The 19570-nt window shown below is 32.3% G+C and overlaps 1 protein-coding gene across 2 annotated transcripts; it reads right to left on the reverse strand.

The window, feature by feature from the left end:
• Window positions 1-578: 578 nt before the first annotated feature.
• On the reverse strand, window positions 579-18726 carry LOC124941153 (glycine--tRNA ligase, chloroplastic/mitochondrial 2). Of its 2 annotated transcripts, XM_047481426.1 has the most exons (36): window positions 18429-18726; window positions 16784-16834; window positions 16184-16251; window positions 15674-15755; window positions 15516-15579; window positions 14690-14745; window positions 14380-14457; window positions 14183-14257; window positions 13987-14057; window positions 13546-13662; window positions 13332-13433; window positions 12607-12733; window positions 11893-11976; window positions 11549-11635; window positions 11112-11213; window positions 10717-10780; window positions 10276-10331; window positions 9607-9678; window positions 9171-9253; window positions 8432-8480; window positions 8226-8288; window positions 8033-8122; window positions 7868-7954; window positions 6040-6111; window positions 5899-5957; window positions 5648-5741; window positions 4034-4252; window positions 3487-3581; window positions 3305-3395; window positions 3115-3219; window positions 2510-2548; window positions 2074-2163; window positions 1878-1979; window positions 1613-1694; window positions 926-1011; window positions 579-840 (listed from the first exon to the last, which is right to left on the reverse strand). In XM_047481426.1, exons 1-36 carry the CDS (start codon window positions 18669-18671, stop codon window positions 742-744), a joined length of 3204 nt encoding a protein of 1067 aa, XP_047337382.1. In that variant the 5' UTR covers window positions 18672-18726; the 3' UTR covers window positions 579-741. The 2 variants fall into 2 exon arrangements, with proteins under 2 accessions (XP_047337382.1, XP_047337383.1); XM_047481427.1 differs by lacking the exons at window positions 15674-15755; window positions 16184-16251; window positions 16784-16834; window positions 18429-18726 and having other exon boundaries at window positions 14380-14460.
• Between the last annotated feature and the right edge of the window lie 844 nt (window positions 18727-19570).

A 19570-nucleotide genomic window follows, 5' to 3' on the forward strand; every position in this document is an offset into this window, starting at 1 on the left:
ATATATAGTATATAATAAGTAGAGTTAGAAGAGGTATTTTGATATATCATTTGAATGAAAAGATACTTTAATTGAATAATTCTAAATAAACAATTTACTTTTTTCTATTCATTCTTTAAAATATTATATCAATTAAATCATTAATTAAAATATTAAAAGTTATTTATTTTTTCATTAATAGAAATGAAACTAATGTTTTTAAGAGACAGTTAGTTTCCTATATTCAAAACAAAATTGACTGTTTTAAAATTTTAAATAAAATATTAGTTATTTAAATAATTCTAATCCAAATAAGGTCTAAATTTTTTTACTTTTTATAATATTTAAATTATTTTGATCAATTGAATATCTGAACGATTCGATCACACATTTCTAATATAAATTTCATGTACTTTGTTTAGTTTTACTAATTTTGTTTATTTTTAATGTAAATGGAGATGAGATTTAGTCCGAATTTAGATTGTTTCTCATTTAAAGGTTCAGTTGAATATTTTGCAAAAAAAAACTATGACTATTTGAATAGGTACAACTTTATTTTTATGAAAAAAACAGAATTATTTCAACAACAAAATAATAAAATATATAATCTGATTACACTATTATTATATAAATTCATCAATTTTGCACAACAACAAACCCGTTTATTAAAATAAAAAAATATAATGTTTACTTTTATTAAGAAAAATAGGAATAAATAATATAGTTTTTGACTGATAAAAACTGAAAATTGAAAGTGGGTGTTCAAAATCCAGGCAAAACTGAAAGATCTGATATACCTCTGGGAAGTTCAGCAATTGTGTTGAGTAATGCAAGCCTGTTATTCCTTATCTTCTCATCTTCCTGCAAACCCACACCATAATTTCAATACTATAATACTAAACCCTAAACCCGTTTTATTTTAGTAACACGATCAGTGATGACGTACCACCATTACAAAAACACGGTTGAAGAAATTTTCCAGTGGTTCCAACAACTGAGTGGAGAGTTCAAAGAACTCATCTACCTCCATATCTGTAGTAGTAAAATAAGACAGAAATTACTACAAGCTAAAAACTTGCTTTAGGAAGAATTGGTTGGTATAAACCTATGTGATAGTAGATTAGTTGTTATTGGGCTTGTTATTCGGTGAAGAAAGGTATTTCATCACTTCTCTATTGATGATTTTTCATTATCGGGTCTTACAAAAATGGTGAATATTAATTATAGAAAGTATGATGAAGGTGGACAGTGCCTGCCTTGATCTATTTGATAAATTCTTAGAAAGTCATAGTTTATGTGCTCAATACACCAGAACATAATAGTGTTACTGAAACGCATAATCATACTTTAATTCATCTTTACTCGTATCATTGTGAATAAATGACCGTTGTATATTTGTTGGTAAATAGGGGACACACATTTTGCTGTGACCAGAGTTTATTCGACAAGTTGCAGACTTTTGGGTTCAATTAGGTTTCCCCCCTTTTTATGTGATGAATAAGGAAAGAAGCAACAATAGGTTATTTGGGGAAAAAGTGTATTCATGTTCACTAATTTTTATTAATGAACTAAAAATATATATATATTAAGAAGCGAGATTCGAGAAAGATGAAAAAAGTTACATATATAATACCTGGATGGATTTTGTTTCTTAATGAGCAGTAAGTTCTCCACAATTCTCGCTCTTCATCTGTTTCAAAGTTGTCCTCATTTACCTGATGATCATATCATATTGTTACAACTAACTAACTGGTTAATGAAACTTCATTAATATTTTGATTATTCTATTAACTGATACGATCCCACCTCTCCACTAGCTTGAATTATTGAAAGAATCGAGCTAAGACGTCAATATAGTAAGTCCCTTAGACAACAGAAGAAAAGATGGAAGGAAATACCTGCAAATTTAGATTCACATCTTTTCCCCTTACTATTCTTGTGGGACGCGAATAAGCTTCAACTATCTTAGGGAGAAGCTCTCCTTTTGATAACATATCCATCTACAGAGATCAATAAGAGCCACCATCAAAACTTGACTAAGAAAACCAAGATAAAATTAACTGTTGGATGTCCAACACTGATGAAATCACTCACTTTGTACACGGATTTCGCTGCCAGATATGGCCAGTTTGCACGCTCTGAAAGAACAGACCGGACAACTTCAGGGTTTATGTCCTTGTCAACCTGCAACACTCAAAAACACCGTATAAGAAGAAGTTATATTTCTTTTGTTCGCCACATTCTATCGAAAATATAATCATCTTGATACAAAATAAAACCAAACTGAATTGCGATCCATAGAATAATTTGGATTATGATCCAAAAATAACAATTTTATACCAAACTAAAAATATCACTTTCGGCAACTTTTCAAAGGGACCGTGGCAAGAGATTTGACAAAATATCAGTTTCCAAATAGGCTCAATAATATTGGCAATATGGATTAACCGTCATTATAAAGAGTAATTTGGATCTACTGGGAATTTTACTAAATTCAAATCCTACATAGCTAATGGAAACAATGCCATACCAGATATTGCTCTAGCCTCCGGGTCACAAACTGATATACCTATGGAAAGATGAAAACAAAGATACTCATGAATACAGATAGGAAAAAAGGTAAGGGCAGATATGTAATTTTCAATCATTACACATGAATACCGATAGGAAAAAAAGCACATACTTATACATGAACTTCACCAAAAGAGACAAATATACTCGTCAACTTCTTTAACTGGGTGCAACATTGCCAAACAGTTACTACTATTTTTAAAATTAATTCCACATTTGTTAATGAAATTATAGAAGTTATTAGAAGGTTTATTTGCTTCTTTTGAGAAAATTCATGCATATAGTGTGGTTTATACCCAAATAACTTGATTTTCAACAACCTATGCCAAACAATGTTATTTAGAAATAACCACTTGATTATTTAAATAAGCCTAGATCAAAATTATGTGTTTCTGGATTCAAAATAGATGAAAAACAACCAATATTTTTTTTAATCTGTCTCTGACTAAGTTTAATTTCAGACTACCTGTATCATAGGTTCATATATAAGAGGACGATGGTAGAGATTAACACTCTGTTTTCTCACATAGAAATAACGAAAATATAAGGGAGAGTATGACTTACATTATCTATTGTTCCAGCATCCACATTTATAGGTTGAACTGCAGCAGCAAGCTCCAAGGCATGTCTGAGATCTAAATTTCTGTTGTTCTCCACCAAGATTTGCACCTAAACCAATTATAAAATAAAAGGCGCATGTTTTAGAAATGAAAGCACCGAGTAAAAATGTTAATAAATTATTTCTTCTACATACAAGACCATAAGAAATTCTCCGAAGTCCAAAAGGGTCGTTACTGGATGTTGGTTGGCAGCCAGCAACAAACAAACCAACAAGGCTATCTAACCTGCAGTAATTTGCATAAACTTCAGAATAATAATAATAATAATAAATCATGTAATGAACATCTTTCATCGAGCTGCTGCATTTAAGGGTACCTGTCGGCAATTGCTAATACGATACCAGCATCAGTCTTTGGAACTATATCACCAGAAAATCTTGGAAGTGTGATCTCAAACAGTGCTTCGGAAACCTGACCATAAATTAGAAAGAGAAAAATAATGCTTAGGTTCCAGAAAGAATAATTCATCCAAAAAAATCACTTTCAATTGTAACTACGTTGATTTTTTCTGAGACCTTGATTGTACCATAGATTGTGACAAATTACTTTTTCCCAAATAGGCTTGATGTCTTATGAGTCAGAAGTTTTAATAGTTGAAAAAGAGAAATATCATAATAATAATAACATCCTGAATATAAGATGATTAAGACTATTAAGCGGAGCCCAATGTCGCTAAGGAAGTTCAGTTCCATGTTGACCTAGCCTTGTTCGAACCTTGAATTGGAACATTAAGTTTGATATTCTTTCTTGTTTTATTTGCTTTCATTTTGATACTTTGACTAACTTATGACAAATAATGCCATGAACTGTGTATGATGCAATAATCTCTCTTTTCAAAAAAAGATCAGATCATATAAACAAACCTCATTTGAGTAGCCATCCCTTAGAGCATAGTGTTGTGCCATTATCCCTGAGAGGGAAGTGAACTCTGTAACAACAGCAGTAGCAAGATCCGACATAGCCAATGATGCAGCCTCTTCAATGATCTGGAGTTTATCTTCACTGATGCCCAAACCCAAGCTCACTTTACCAACCGTCTTTTGAAGACGTGTCATCTTGTCCAACATTGTCCCCAATTTTTCCTGTATAAATGTGATCCACGATAAATACTAACATTCTGGATCTAAAAAAATATCTGGAAACTAAACTTAATCAAACACAAATTCAAAAATTCATTGGTTGTTTTTCATTTGAATTCAAATTCGGATTAAAAAACAAAAGTTATAAGTGTTTCCATAAGGGGCCAATATCTTGGATTTGTTGCCTCCAGAATTGACAATGTTTTGGGTATGGGTTAGATCCATCCACAAGCGTACTAATTGCTTGTTTATTAGGATTGAGCCATACGGGTCTCAACAAGAACTGACCCCATCATGGGAACCCGATCAGAATATACCATATGGGGCCAATATCTTGGATTTGTTACCTCCAGAATTGACAATGTTTTGGGTATGGGTTAGATCGATCCACAAGCATACTAATTGCTTGTTTATTAGGATTGAGCCATACGGGTCTCAACAAGAACTGACCCCATCATGGGAACCCGATCAGAACATACCATATGGTGTAAAAAGGCACAAATAATAATCAAAGTAAACCAGATTCTTTTATCCATTATCAAATGAGAGCTACTACTTACTAGCAACATTGAGACTAGAGGATACATGATAGGCAGTTGAGTTCTACATGGACCCACCATCTTGGGCTTTAACTAAACTATTTGGGTAAGGCAGGTATGTGTGTCAAATCAGCAGTTTTGCTACTTACTAGAATATGTTTGGTAACAACTATTAAAGACAACTTTTGCATAATCAGCTTTAAGAAATGAGGAGTGATAGGAGGAGGGAAATTGGGGAAGTGAATGACGTAGCATCACGTCATTGGTGGGAAAAAAGAAAAAATGTGAGGAGAGACAGAGTAGAGAAAGAATTTTATTATTTTTCAGCCAAACAGATTGCGTCACGTCATTCCCTCTTTCCCTATCATTTCTCTTAAGAAATAGGCTCTTTTTGATGAGGGTTATTTGGGATTATTTTCAAATAACCCACTAATCCAATCAACAATCTACTCATCAATAATATCATTCAAATCATCCACCGAAATTACTCTATAGCGTTTTCTTTTCAAAAACAGTTATTCATTATATATTTACTCTTAATGTCTTTTTACTCAATAACCCCAAATAACCTGATTTTTCATAACCAACCTCAAATAGGGTTATTTGAAAAGAGAAAAAAGTGAAAGGCAGTTAGTAGAGCAGACACAGCAAATAAATAAAACCACCGATCAAAAAGAATAAAAGACCTAGAGCTTGTTGTGAGACTTTCAATCGGATAGCACTTACGATGGGCTTTCAGATACTAATGGAACATACTTTTTTTACCCAAAATTCAAGAAAATCAGAGCAAATCAGATTTAAGCATGGCAGTTAGACATGAAACTCTATGTGGTAAGATAGATCTAATGTAGATACTTACATGGAAAAGAATCCCTTTCAGTTGACTTCTGAACTCTGAAAACCTTTTGTGTGTATCCATCTCATAGAAGAACTTAGCATCTTCATAACGAGCTCTATAGAGAAAAAAATAAGTATCCATCAAAGCACTATCAAAATCATACCCTTTTTCCAAACTTTGCTTTCAATGAGTTTGACAAAAGTTGTTAGAATTTACAAGTAAAACAGACAACCACTGATTGGATTCAAACTGGGAAATATTGGTAGAAATACCTGAGGACAGCTTCATTTCCATGACGTACCACTGATTCACTAATTGCCCCATTGGCAACCTAAAACAAATAGGCTGTTAACCAACTATGCCATCATTCTAACAAGTGTAGAAAATCAGAAGATTTGTTAAGGATTACTCACAGCAATAAAATATGGCAAAAGTGTTCCACTTTCATTGGTAATAGGAAAATACTTCTGATGCTTCTGCATAACCTGTGCAGTCAGTAGATGTTTCTTATTAGAACATGCTAGGACTGTTCAGCTAGAAGACTTTTCAACTATATACAGGATTGATGCATGACTGGTGACAGTGGGGAGCAGGAAATCAAAGAATCCTCAATGCTGCTCTATACACTTCAAATGGAGGTCTTGGAGTGATGGTTAGGTCATAGTTGTCAATAGCGCCCGTAGCGCTAGCTATAGCGAATAGCGTAGCGTAGCGCCCCCTTGTAGCTATAAGGCGCTATAGGCTACACACTTTCAAATAGCGCCGCCTTTCTAGCTATAGCGCCAATAGCGCCAATAGCTATAGCCCCTTTATAGCGCCGACTTTTCAAATTCTTCTCTTTCTTTTCTTTTCTTTTCCAATTCTTTTCTCTTTCAATTCTCTTCTTTCCTATTCTCTAGCTGTTTTGTCTTCTACAGCCATCTTCTACAGCCAAATCGTTAACTTGCTTGTAAGTTTTTCATTTTATAGTTTAGATTTATCATTTATATAAGTTTTAGTAATAGTTTTATATTTATTTATTTATTTATTTTATTTTGTTTTGTTTAGTAATAGTTTAAGAATTAATGATTTTTATGTTTTAAACTTTTAATTTTGTGATGTTTTTTATTTTTGATATTTACATGTTTTAGCGCTTTATTTTCAAATAGCCCTCGCTACGCTATTCGCTTTACGCTATAGCCATGAGAAGCTTTGGCGCTATTTAGCGCTATACGCTATTGACAACTATGGGTTAGGTCAATAGTACATGAACTTTAGATTAGAGTTTTGATTTTGTTTATGTGTATGCTTGTTTTTGTTTTGGTTGTTTGTGTTGTGTTTGTTAATGTGTTGCTTCTTGTTCATCTCTGATTTTTGTTGTTCTGTTGTTGGGTTAAGACTGATTGTGATTTTGATTGAGTTTTGTTTGTCATGAAGCTACATTTTTTAACACATAAGCAGACTAATAATTCTGTTTTTTTAAAGAAGGAAAACGCAGTTCTAGTTTATTAAATCAACTATCCAAATAATAGTTTCAATATTTAAAAGGAATAAGTCATAATTTATCCTTTTTTTCTACAACAGAATTTCATGATGAAAATCCACAACCACTAATATGCAAAAAGGACATAAGGGCATATATTTATATATAACAACACTTAAAATGGTGAACATATACAGCAACTTTTTAAACATGTTTTACAAAAAAATCCTTATATTAACTAACATCACATTTCCATAAAAAAAATCTTTTTAAACTTAACCCAAGGTCTTGTTTGATGAATGGTTATTTTAATTTACCCAATTTTCAATCAAATTATTAACTAAAATATTAAAATACCCTAATTTATTTTTTATAACTTAAAACTATTAAATAGAAAAGATATTTTACATTTAACCCAAATAACCATTTTTTCACCGAACAATATTATTATACAAAAAATCAGATATTAAAAAAGAGAAAAGAAACCTACATAAAACAAGCTCTTAAGGCTTAAACCACGCCTAACCCTATCCCTGGTTCCTCTTCTGTCTGAAACCCCTCCTTCCCCCCACATCTCTCTCTCATTTTGTCTATTTAAGAGTTCATGTATATATTTGCCCCTTTTAGAGAATACATGTATATATATACACTTTTATCCCTTGCCAAAAACATGCAAGTTGCAAAATTTGGCTCCCGTAATTATAAAGGGGATACATTTCTTCAAAGTAAGACCAGCATAAGAAACGGCGGATAATATGTGCACAGAATGAATAACTAACCATTACTAACAGATCTTTCGGAAGTTCCAAGAAAGATTCGTTGAATTTTCCCAGCACTGGAACAGGTGCCTCAACAAGATTTGCAACCTAGATTTTGAAATAGAAATTATTTAGATGAAAGTAAATAACCCAAGTCAGTAAGATTCAAAAAGAGAAGTCACTTACCTCATCAAGTAGGCCATTTGGGAAAACAGTACAACCACTAACACATTTTGCTAAAGCATTGGAGCGATCTAGAATAGACTTCTTCCTTTGCTGCAAATAAAATACAAATTATTCTAAATTATTGTATAAAAGAAAATTAATAATCCACAAATACTGAGAGATGAGAGGGGGGAAAGATCATTAATATACACACTTCAACATCAACACATATTCCAGAATTCCGCATTGCATCTGCATATTCTTCTGCTCTTTCAACCTGCGAAAAGAAATGGCATGTACAAAATCGATTAGAGTTGAAAATATGTTACTTTACAGGTCCATAGTATTTGAAACATTCCCAAGAGATCATGTGCATGGATTTGAATGTAATGATAAAGAATACATCAAATTAATTATTACCGTTAAAGAAGCCGATGGAGTGTTCCGTAGACCACAAGACAAGTTCCCACTAACAGGCAGCAATTAAAAACTATTAGATATTGGTGTTTAAACTATGAAACATTCTCAATCATTTAAATAGAGTTGTTACTGCATATATATATATATATATATAGTGAAAGGATAGAACATTGTTCATTAATCCACCGTTAACACAAAAATCACATAAACAGTGGTGAAACATCCAAACAAAAACAATTCAAATAAATGGAAAACAACAAGACAAAACCAATCAAGGGTACGATGCAGAAAGCTCATAGCTCCAAATCGAGATTCTCAAAAGGGCCACATGCGGAGTCAAGTCTCACGGGACATTGCTCCTTAATTTATTACATTATAGTTGACACCAATATCTATCAAGTCTCCAAATATCTTTATGATTTGGCAATTTTGATTCATTTCTGACATTAATGTGTGGTACTGTGGTATAAACCAATATAATGTTTGTGGAAGATGTCATCTTATGTTATTAATATAGTATGTCATAAAATTAATGATGAAAGCATTAAAAACAAAATAGTTGGCCAAGATTTATATTTTTTACTAGCTTCTTGTTTTTGAGTAATCTGAAATTAATATGGTCAAATAGTATATACTCTTTATTTTGAAGGACATCAATTTAGGATATGAATACCACACACAATCATAATATTTACTCCAAACCTCTAATAATGCTCAAAAGACAATGTTGAGTACAAACCTTAGAATACCCGCAAATGCGAAGGGCACTACTACATCTCCATGAACAGCCAAAATCCATCGAATAGGTCTACTAAACATGACCTGAGAAAAAAAAAAAAAAAACAGATTGGCAAGCTAGTTTTTAGGCAACGAGTTAGTTCTTCAGGAAAACTACAAATATAGATGAAAAAAGTGAAAGGATCAAGATAAATAAATAAAAATAAAGAAGCAAATATATACAGACTTTATTAAGACAAACTTTAAATTAAAAATATATATTTATATTCCTATATATATAATAGAGCACATCAAATGACTATGATGGAGTTTTCTGAAAAAACAAATTTACTATGATGAGAAATAGCATTGAAATGAATAAACGTCAAAGAATAGAAAATTGTACATACTAATATCATTTCATTATATCATCTCAAATGAAATCCAGAATGACTTACCTGGGAACACCAGCGCATGGATTTAGGAAATGATATTCTCCCAATAATAGCGGGCAATTCTTCAGACAAAACCTAGAAAAAAATCGAAAAAAATATTGCAGTTTGTAAGTAAAAATGAGATATTTAATACAAATGCCATATTCCACATATGACCATATTTATTTTTTAAAATGATAGCACAAACTAAAATTGAATTGGATAGAATATCTTTCAATCCCACATTTCCTTTAAAGCAACCAATACTACTTCCATTATACCCAGTTCTAAAAAAACTAATGAAATGTGAACAAAAATCCTCAAATACCCAGCAAAATTAAACTCCATATTCTACTAAGAACCCCTAATTTCATATGTTTACTTATCAAGCCATTAGATCCCCTCTCTCAAGAGGTCCCTAAATTTGTAAGAAAACAAATACAATATGCTAGTTGGTCCATCATCCTCTGCATGAAAATTACATTAAATCATTATTGTTTCAAGTCCACAGACAGGAATGATAAAATCAGACAGCCAAGTTAATACAAAACTGAAGGATGAAGTGTGGAATCACATTTTTCCATTAGCTCAATGCTTACATGTACTCATGAAATATTAAGAAAAAAAAAGGCCCTTCTCAGTTGACAATAGTAGGACCAAAGTTGCATATATAGACCAACAAAGGTATCTAACCTCCAAAGCAAGTCGGGAAGGCTCCACTACACGAACATAAACATATTCTGTCTTCCCTGCAAAATACCCACACAAGTTCTTTAATTACCTCAAAAAGCTCAAGTTTAATTACATTAGGAACAAAATCAAAAAATTCCAAGGCCAATAATATTGTTTTTCCCCGTGCACTTGTCAATGGTCTTTGTAGGGAAAAATGTAATGTAACCGTACATGAAGAATATTCAGTGTGTAGTGTTTATCCTCACATATACTACAGTATTTTATCAAACAAGAGTTTTTTTTATCAAACCAATCTATTTCAAAGAAAATAAACTATAGATCAAACAAGCTCTAAGCCATTATTCAATGCAATTTCTGAGAGTAGCCAGCCTTCACATGATGGCTAAAGCACAAAAACTAAAACATTTTCCAAATGCACAATAATGGCAAGCAATGATATACCTTCCACCCGCTTGTACAAGGAGTCCAAAGGTACACTCTGTCGGCGGCAAAAGCCCTCAGCAGCCTGACATGTAACAACAGCTAATGTAAGCAAGATAGTGGTGATATTACACTAACAACAATAAGAGACACCTGATAAGTACAAACATTGTGCATTGGACTTGTGTCCTATATAGCGGTAAATTTAGTATAAGGTAAAAAGGAACATATTGGCAAAACAAATATAAAAATAAAAAAATTCCCCCTCGTGGACAATATCTAATTTGTATGCCATCTAGCATTTTAATTCATGTATTTCCACATTTTTGATTGAAAGGTAGACATCACTAAAGGCCACCAGTTGGGATGGTTCTCTAGTTGTATGTGTTAACTTATATAGGTAAGCAAGTCAATACCTTTGTGGGATTCCCTTCAGGATCAAATGCCTTTGAGACTGGAGGTCCTCGAGCTTCAATCTCATTATCTTCTTGTCTAGAGCACAGACTATCAACAGAGATCTGTCAAATAACAAAAAGAATGATTGCTTGCACTTGTTCTTTTGGTTGTTGTACAAAGTAGTATTTTTTTTATAACAAAACACATCAAAATTGAATACAATATTTAAGTGTTACAAGTGGACTAAGAAACTAAGTGGGAGATGAACATAGCTTATGCACAAACTTAACATAAAGCGGGTAAAAATAACAATTGGAATTATTTATTGATATCGATACCGAGCCCTTAAAAGATTTTCCAATAAATAGTCTTTCATAAAGAGTAATTTTCCATCAGGAAAAAAAAGAGTTAAGACAAATAAACCACCTAGAGAGTAATAGAGAATATATAGTTATACCACTATGCGACGTGGTGTGCCGAATGCCAAGACTTCTCCATGCTTCAACCTTTTATTCTCCAGCAATTGCACAACAAACTCTTTTAGCTACAATAATCAGATACATGAATTAGCAATAGAATACTAGAAGGAAAATTAGTCACATAACCTTATGCCACTATGCAACCACACCTTAGTGGATGAAATAAACAATATTAAGCAGCATCCAAAATCATACATATACTAAAACAAACATAATTTCTAGATGACAAAAATAATAACCCCCATTGGAACAGTTAGTTGAGAAAACATTTCAAGAAGTAAAATCTACCACAGAAAAATGTTAGATAATAAAAGACACGCACTTGTTGGCTTGCATCTATAACATCCGCGGGGGGTAATTCTTCAGTCCCTATTTCTAACACAAACTTTCTTGGATCTCTAGCAACCTGTAAGAAAATATAAAAATCCTCAAGTTGATCAGGAGAAGCAAAGCCATAAATGCTGAATTTGCAATAATCAACCATATATTGAACCAGAATAACAAGGAAGCAATAAGAAAAATTAAAATACTAGTAGATAGGATAAACAAAGCAGACTCTCGCTGGGGCATGAATTTTGCGCCAGTTTCAGGTACTAGTCTGTAAGGGCATGGGTTCCAATTCTTGAAGCAGATAGTTTTTTATCGGAAAAACAAAACAGACTCAAGAAGCATATTGAAAAAACAAGGCCTGATAGCTTCAATTTTCATAACAATAAATAACTTTTATTTATAAAGCAAAGATACTTTGATTAAGGAATGTGAAGAATATAAGGTTCATCATCATTTCAAGTTCATTACAGAATATAAATATATATATATATATATATATTCTCACTTTTTCAGGATGAGCATCGTATTACTACAAATAAGAAATTCAGTGTTCACTTAGAGAAACACAAAAAGATAATCAATCTAAAAAGGGTTCCGGCATGACAATTATAGAATCAAACAGGGGAGTGCGGGGAAAATACATGTACAGAAAGAACATCCAAATCAAGAAAAAATATTATATAAAAACTATATATTCGCATACAACCTTTTTAGTTGCTTCTTCCAAAACTTCTTTCGGGGAAACAAGTTGGTCAGGCTCAGAAATGACTCCCAACGGATGTCCCAGTGACTCCCTTGTTTTTAGCCAAAGTTGTGCACATTGACGAGCTAAGCTGATCATAGGGAGGTGGGGCAAATATGTGATATCAATAATGATAGAAAGGAAAAACAATTGTGCTCACGAAATTCTAGTTGGCATTATAAGATCCATAAAATAATCTGACTTGTTCATGGTAAAGAGACCAAGGTAAACAGATAGTATACCGAGAAGAGCTAAGAATGTTGTAAACAAATATGATAGCATTTTGTTACAATAACAAAAGAAGATGGAGACAACTGTACATTAAGTAAAATAACTTTATCCACCATTTAGCTAAGAACAATTATAGTATATTAAGAAGATCTGCAAAAAAGTTATACAATTATACTATGTTTGAAAATATGACCATTCACAAAAAACCGATGCAATGTAAGAAGCTGACACTTAGTAGAAGTAGCATTATAGTGTCAAATATTTTTGTTCAAATAATGAAATTCTTCAATGCCAATAAACATGTTTTAATTGTTCATTTATAAGACCTGAATGTATTCAAATAAATTTGTAAAATAGACTCCATTTCACCACTCTTGAGAAATGTGAGTTTGTGTTCAATTAGCTTCTACCCTAATTTTTCTGCTGAAAGGGTAGAAGGTGTTTTGTGGCAGACTCACCTACGCATCCGACCAAAGTATCGAGCACGTTCTGTTACACCAACAAATCCTCTAGCATCCAGGATGTTAAAAGCATGAGATGTTTTTAAGAGTTGATCATATCTGCCACATTGGACGGAAAAATGTTACTCAATATTCAGATGACTGTCATAGATCTTCAATTATCTAACTACAGAGAGATATAAAAACTAGAAAATGAGTCTACAATACATACGCTGGAATTGCGAGTTCCAACTCAAGTAATGAATGAGCTTCTTGTTCAAATAGATCAAAATGTTTCTGAATATGATCAACGCTAGCATACTCCAGATTGTACGCGCTCATTTGCTTCCTATAACAACATCAATTTGTAAATATTGCCTTAAATGGAAACAAAAGATGAAGTAAATTGAATATATGTCTCAGAAACAAGGAATCCAAAAGAATATGTTTTGCAAAGTTCTTCAGCAAAAAAGAAATGACACCCATGAAAAATAAACTGAAACATCAATGGCTGATCTAAAACTGAATTTTGCAATATATTATTTTTATATTCTAGCTTGCTTCAAATTTGGGTGTCTCCAACTAAGTATAACATCAGCATATGGCTACCAAACTTGCAGTTAATCTGACATTCTCTATCTCAATAAACTAGTATGATGTATAGCATATTTACTCATTCTCTGCGAACAGTTCTCCATATGTAATTCCATCAGAGTAGCGAATTTTCTTGAAATGATCAACTCCCTGCAATGAATGAAATGCCTTAACTTGATTGAAATAGGTACATCGTTGTCAAGACAAATGCACACAAAAAGAAAAAAGAAAAGGCACAAGAAGACAATATTTGAGATCAAGAGTTTCACACTGACCTGAAGTAACATTAGAATACGTTCGAGGCCATATGTTATCTCAACAGAAACAGGCATCAACTGAAGACTTCCTGCCTAGGAATCCATGTTAAGGGAAAGGAACAAAGAAAGAAGAAAAGTTACTCAAAATACAAAAAATGAGGGTAAATAAGAGAATCATAGCAAAAACTAAACAATAAATTAAACAAAGTATGCACCTGCTGGAAGTAGGTGAATTGTGTAATCTCCATCCCATCCATCCATATCTCCCATCCTAATCCCCAGGCACCAAGTACCTACTATGATTTTGGTAGCAAAAGGGAAACCTGTGAGTGAGAAACAAAAATATCCATGCATGTAAAGAATGTGAAGAAAATAAAGAGAACTTCAAGAAAGCAAGTTCTGCTCTTTTTTCTCGTGTTCAAAAGCAAGCAAAAAATTTGGCCACACTCCGCCTTAAATCGCACCAGATGAATTGAGTTACTATTGCAACACTTCGGAAAAGTAAGCATAAACTCAATTTCTTACCGGGCTTTCCCAGTTGTCCTCCACAAAACGTATATCATGCTCATTCACATTAATGCCTGTCAAGTAAAAAGAGAGAGTTAAACTAAAGTTCATGTGATTTGGTTAAATAAACGCCACAGAATAAATACATATACAAACTAAACAGTGGCCAAAACAGAGAAATCAGGACAAATAGATGGTTCTCAGATTCTCATTTAGAACATTAAAATTTGACAGCCGTCCTTAAAACAAATTACTGAAACAAAATTGGTCAAGATTACAGGATAAAACCATTACATGGGATCATATAACAAAAAATTTATCAAAACTGAGGATGTTGAAAATGAAGTATATATAGAGGGAAAATAGTTTCAACTTTTAACAAATAAATTTGATGCTTTTGAGTCATCCTTCCCTAGCCTCAAACTATTCTTTAAAGACTTTGAATCCATCTAAAAATCAGCAGTTCAAATCTTCTTATTATACATATTGCGCAAACAAAGTTTTGGCTGAACGTAGATTAAGAATATGTATGACTGACACAAAACCTTAAATCTGAAACAAATAACTTTTTTTAAAGGTCCAACTTCTACAGCATCCAAATGCACCACAAGGTACTAGAGAAAGAGAACATAATAAAGTAAAAGAAAAAAGAAAGCCAGAAAAAAAAATAAAAGAGAAATCTGAAACAAATAACTGTAATTGCAATTACTATCTTTATAGTACTCTAGAAAAGAACAAGTCAATCAAACTAGTGGAAACATTGTGACAATAGTTATCAGTCAAGTAAGATAAAGTCGAACTAAAACTGAACAAAATTAAATAAGAAATCAAGCAAATAAAGCACCTAAGGCTGATAGGCTCCCAATAAATAAGTCTTGAGAATTCCCAGGGTCGGGCTTCAAAATTACCTGAATAAAATTAAGACAAAGATAGAAAATCCATATCCATTAGAGTTTTGAAAAAACTCAGAAGACTCATTGTCCTACCAAATTAATATTCTACCTGAAACTGTGTATGGCGCTGAAGCCTATTTGGGTTTTCTCCGTAACGACTATCATCTGGTCGGATACTTGGCTCAACATACCTTGAACACATTTAGCACATTAACAATCACCCAAATGAGCTACGAAAGGAAAACTCATCAGAAGATAACCACTCCAAAAGTTTCAAGAGAAAAAAATTGGCAGCAGAAGTACAGAAGAAAACTATGTTGAAATCCAAATAACCATTTATTGGTGTACAAAAGGGCTTCTAATATTACCATGTGAAATCAAATATAGTCCCCATTTTGAAACACTTTTGGTTTTGCTTCTATATTTGGAAACCTTTCCAGATACAAAAACGTTTGGGAACAAAATTTAGTCAGAGAAAAAAACATAAATAAATGTGAACATAGCTTCCAAACGAGGCCTATATAATATCTAGTGGATCATGCTGTGATAGGAAATCTGGTTAATATAGATTATAGTTCAAAGATGCAATTGGCCTTAAGAGTTTCAGTAAAAGACTTACGCCACATTCCATGGTTCTGGCCCAAGAACTCTTAAGAATGTCAAAGGGTTCATTGTCCCAGCTCCAACCTGGTCAATATGGTAATTGTGAAACTTTAATCATGTAGGTAAGAAAGGACAAAGTACATACTTCGTAACATGTTCATGGGAGTCACAAGAATATAGTTTTTTATGGGTAAAACTATTTTCATTAATCCACAATTAACGCAAAAGTTGCATGAATCGTTGTGAAACATCCAGATAAAACAAATTCAAGTACCAAGTTATGACATGTACAACATTTAAGTCATGAATCATTGTCACCAGTTAATTCGGAAAAAATATAACATTGCAAAAAACCATCAGAAGGGAACATGTACATCCAGAATAATTAATGTACATTCAATATGAACAATACAATGCAAGTTCAAACACGTTGCTTAGTGAAGAAATATTCAATTGCAAACCCGTAAAATAAGAGTTATTACAGCTAAAATGCTCACTACAATGTATTTAAGATGAATAAGGATTCACAATTAGGTCCTTCAAATAAGAGATATTACAGCTAAGTTCTAAAAATTACTCATGAAATATTAAATAATAAAACAAAATAAAAGTGTACCTCTGTGTTGCTGCATTGCATTACAGCACAACCAACAGATGCCCAATACTCCTGTAACATGTTCAAGAAATAATAAAAATTGTAAGCATTAAGAAGATAAACCATTACGAAACATTATATATGTACTAGTGAAGTCAGGTAAGAGTTGGAGAAGGAGGCTATTAGTGATTGTCTAAACTATAACTCTTTGAGGTGTTCCTCAGCTCATACAACATCTGGAAATCCAAATATATGAGTTATTTGTATTGTATGTACAATGAATACTCATTCCACAAACATGTTCTTACTAACTTAGTTCTTCTTCCAAGACGCAGAAGTAGTAGCTCGGAAGGTAAAGGTTCAATATTAACATTAGGGTCTTTTGGGATTCTGGGAACAATGGATCTCGAGATGCTCGAGAGGGGTTATTAGCCATGAATGGAAGAGCATCCCGCTTATTATTTGGTGGATATTATGGAAAGAACGAAATAGGAGACATTTTCAAGGAAAGAGTTTTGGGGCTAGTAGGATTAAATGTTTTCTTCTTCAAACTTTCGCATCAATCAAGAAGAAGGGGATGTGCACCGGATGGGACTATCTCGAGCTTATCGGAATCTAACATTATTGTATTTTTGGTTTTCTCTTTCTTCACACTCTTTTTTCTGCAAACTGTTTAGGAACGTTTCTTGCGTTCTACCCTCAATCTCAATAAAAAAATTGACCATTTTCCAAAAAAGAAATACCGAATCGAGATGAAATCTTCCATATTAAAATTGTATTCTCCAGTAGAATCAATGCTGAAATCAATTAAGCACGTAGCACGGAGGTAAATGTTCAATAAAATGTAACAACATCCAGTACAACTAATACTGAATCGAGATGAAATCTTCCACATTAAAATTGTATTCTACAGGAACATCAATGCTGAATTCAATTAAGTACGTAGCAAGAAGGTAAAGGTAAAATCAACATGTTCTCACTAACTTAATATTCTTCCAATACGCAGTAGTTGCTCGGAGATATAATGTAACAACATCCAGTGTGACTAATACTGATCGAGATGAAATCTTCCATACTAAAATAGAATTCTCCAGGAAAATCAATGCTAATATCAATTAAGTACGTAGCAAGAAGGTAAAGGTAAAATCAACATGTTCTTACTAACTTATTTCTTCCTCCAATACGCTAGTAAAGGTTCAATAACTGTAACAACATTCAGTACAACTGTACAACTAATACTGAATCGAGATGAAATCTTCTATACTAAAATTATATTCTCCAGGAAAATCAATGCAGTACATAGCAAGAAGGTAAAGGTAAAATCAACATGTTCTTACTAACTTATTTCTTCCTCCAAGACGCAGTAGTAGCTCGGAGGTATAATGTAACAGCATCCAGTACGACTAATACTGAATCGTGATGAAATCTTCAATACTAAAATTGAATTCTCCAGGAAAATCAATGCCGAAATCAATGCAGTACGTAGCAAGAAGGTAAAGGTAAAGGTAAAATCAACATGTTCTTTCTAACTTATTTCTTAACAACATACAGTACGACTAATACTGAATCGTGATGAAATCTTCTATACTAAAATTGAATTCTCCAGGAAATCACTGCTGAAATCAATTAAGTACATAGCAGATGAAGATGAAGCAATATAGAATACCTGAAGACGTTGAATGGCTTGTTGAAATGTAGGAGTTCTTTTGGTGGAGATCTCAGAGCTAGCGTCATTTGTTGACGATTGTTGAGGATTCGCGAGTGTAGAAATGGCGGAGAAAGATGAACGAGCGAAGTAACGTTTCCTGAAAAGGAGAGAATTACCTGGATTTCTGGTGAAGAAGAAGGAAAGATGAGGTTTATAGGGTTTTATGAGAGAAGTTATGAGAGGGAAAGCGAGAATAGCCATTGAAGAGGAATGAAGGAGGCTATGGCAAAACCTTAGCCAGTTCAGTTGGATAGAAAATGAAGTTCATCAAGGGGTTTGCTTTTATATATAATTCACAGTTTCTTTATGAAAATATGTTTGAATTATTTTCAAAAAATTAAAATTTGGAAATTAATATATTTAATAATTAAAATATATTTTAAAAAATTATTTTATGTAAATAAATAAGTTAATAAGATACAAAAATAATAATAATAATAATAATTTACCCAAATCCAGATTTCCCAATTTTTGGGCCAATTAGTTTATGATGGATCTTATTATATTTAACATATAATGTTGTTCTTTATATTAATAAATTAATTTTAAATATGTATAATCAATTTTAAAAGTTAATATAGTTATTTAATTATCCTTTTTTACATAATTATTTTTTATTATTTATTTACTATATACTTAAACGCATAAATTTGAGAATAAATAATGTTATAATATAAGATAAAATATTGGTGAGATATTATCCTAATATTATTATAATATTATATTCTAATATTTATATAATTAATCTAATTCATGTAATTTAAATTATAACCTATAATATAATATTTTTAGTATGAGAGTTTATTTTTGTTTTTTAACCCACCAAATCATAGTCTTTTTTTTATTGTCAATGAGTATTCTAGTCTTTTTGACTTTGTATGTTCAAAATAAAACAAGTATTATTTTAACGTGATATCATAGCCACATTTTTGTTCTGATATACAAAATCATAGTCTTTCGATGTCTCTATCTAGGAGAAATTGCAATAGATGGTAATTAATCTCGAGACGAGGGTTGTCAGGAGACTACTTGTTTGGAGAAATCACACTCGACGATAATCTTTAATCAATGGTCACGATAGATCAGAATCAATCTCGAGT

Source organism: Impatiens glandulifera, chromosome 6 (assembly GCF_907164915.1).
Source record: "Impatiens glandulifera chromosome 6, dImpGla2.1, whole genome shotgun sequence".
Lineage (NCBI taxonomy): Eukaryota > Viridiplantae > Streptophyta > Magnoliopsida > Ericales > Balsaminaceae > Impatiens > Impatiens glandulifera.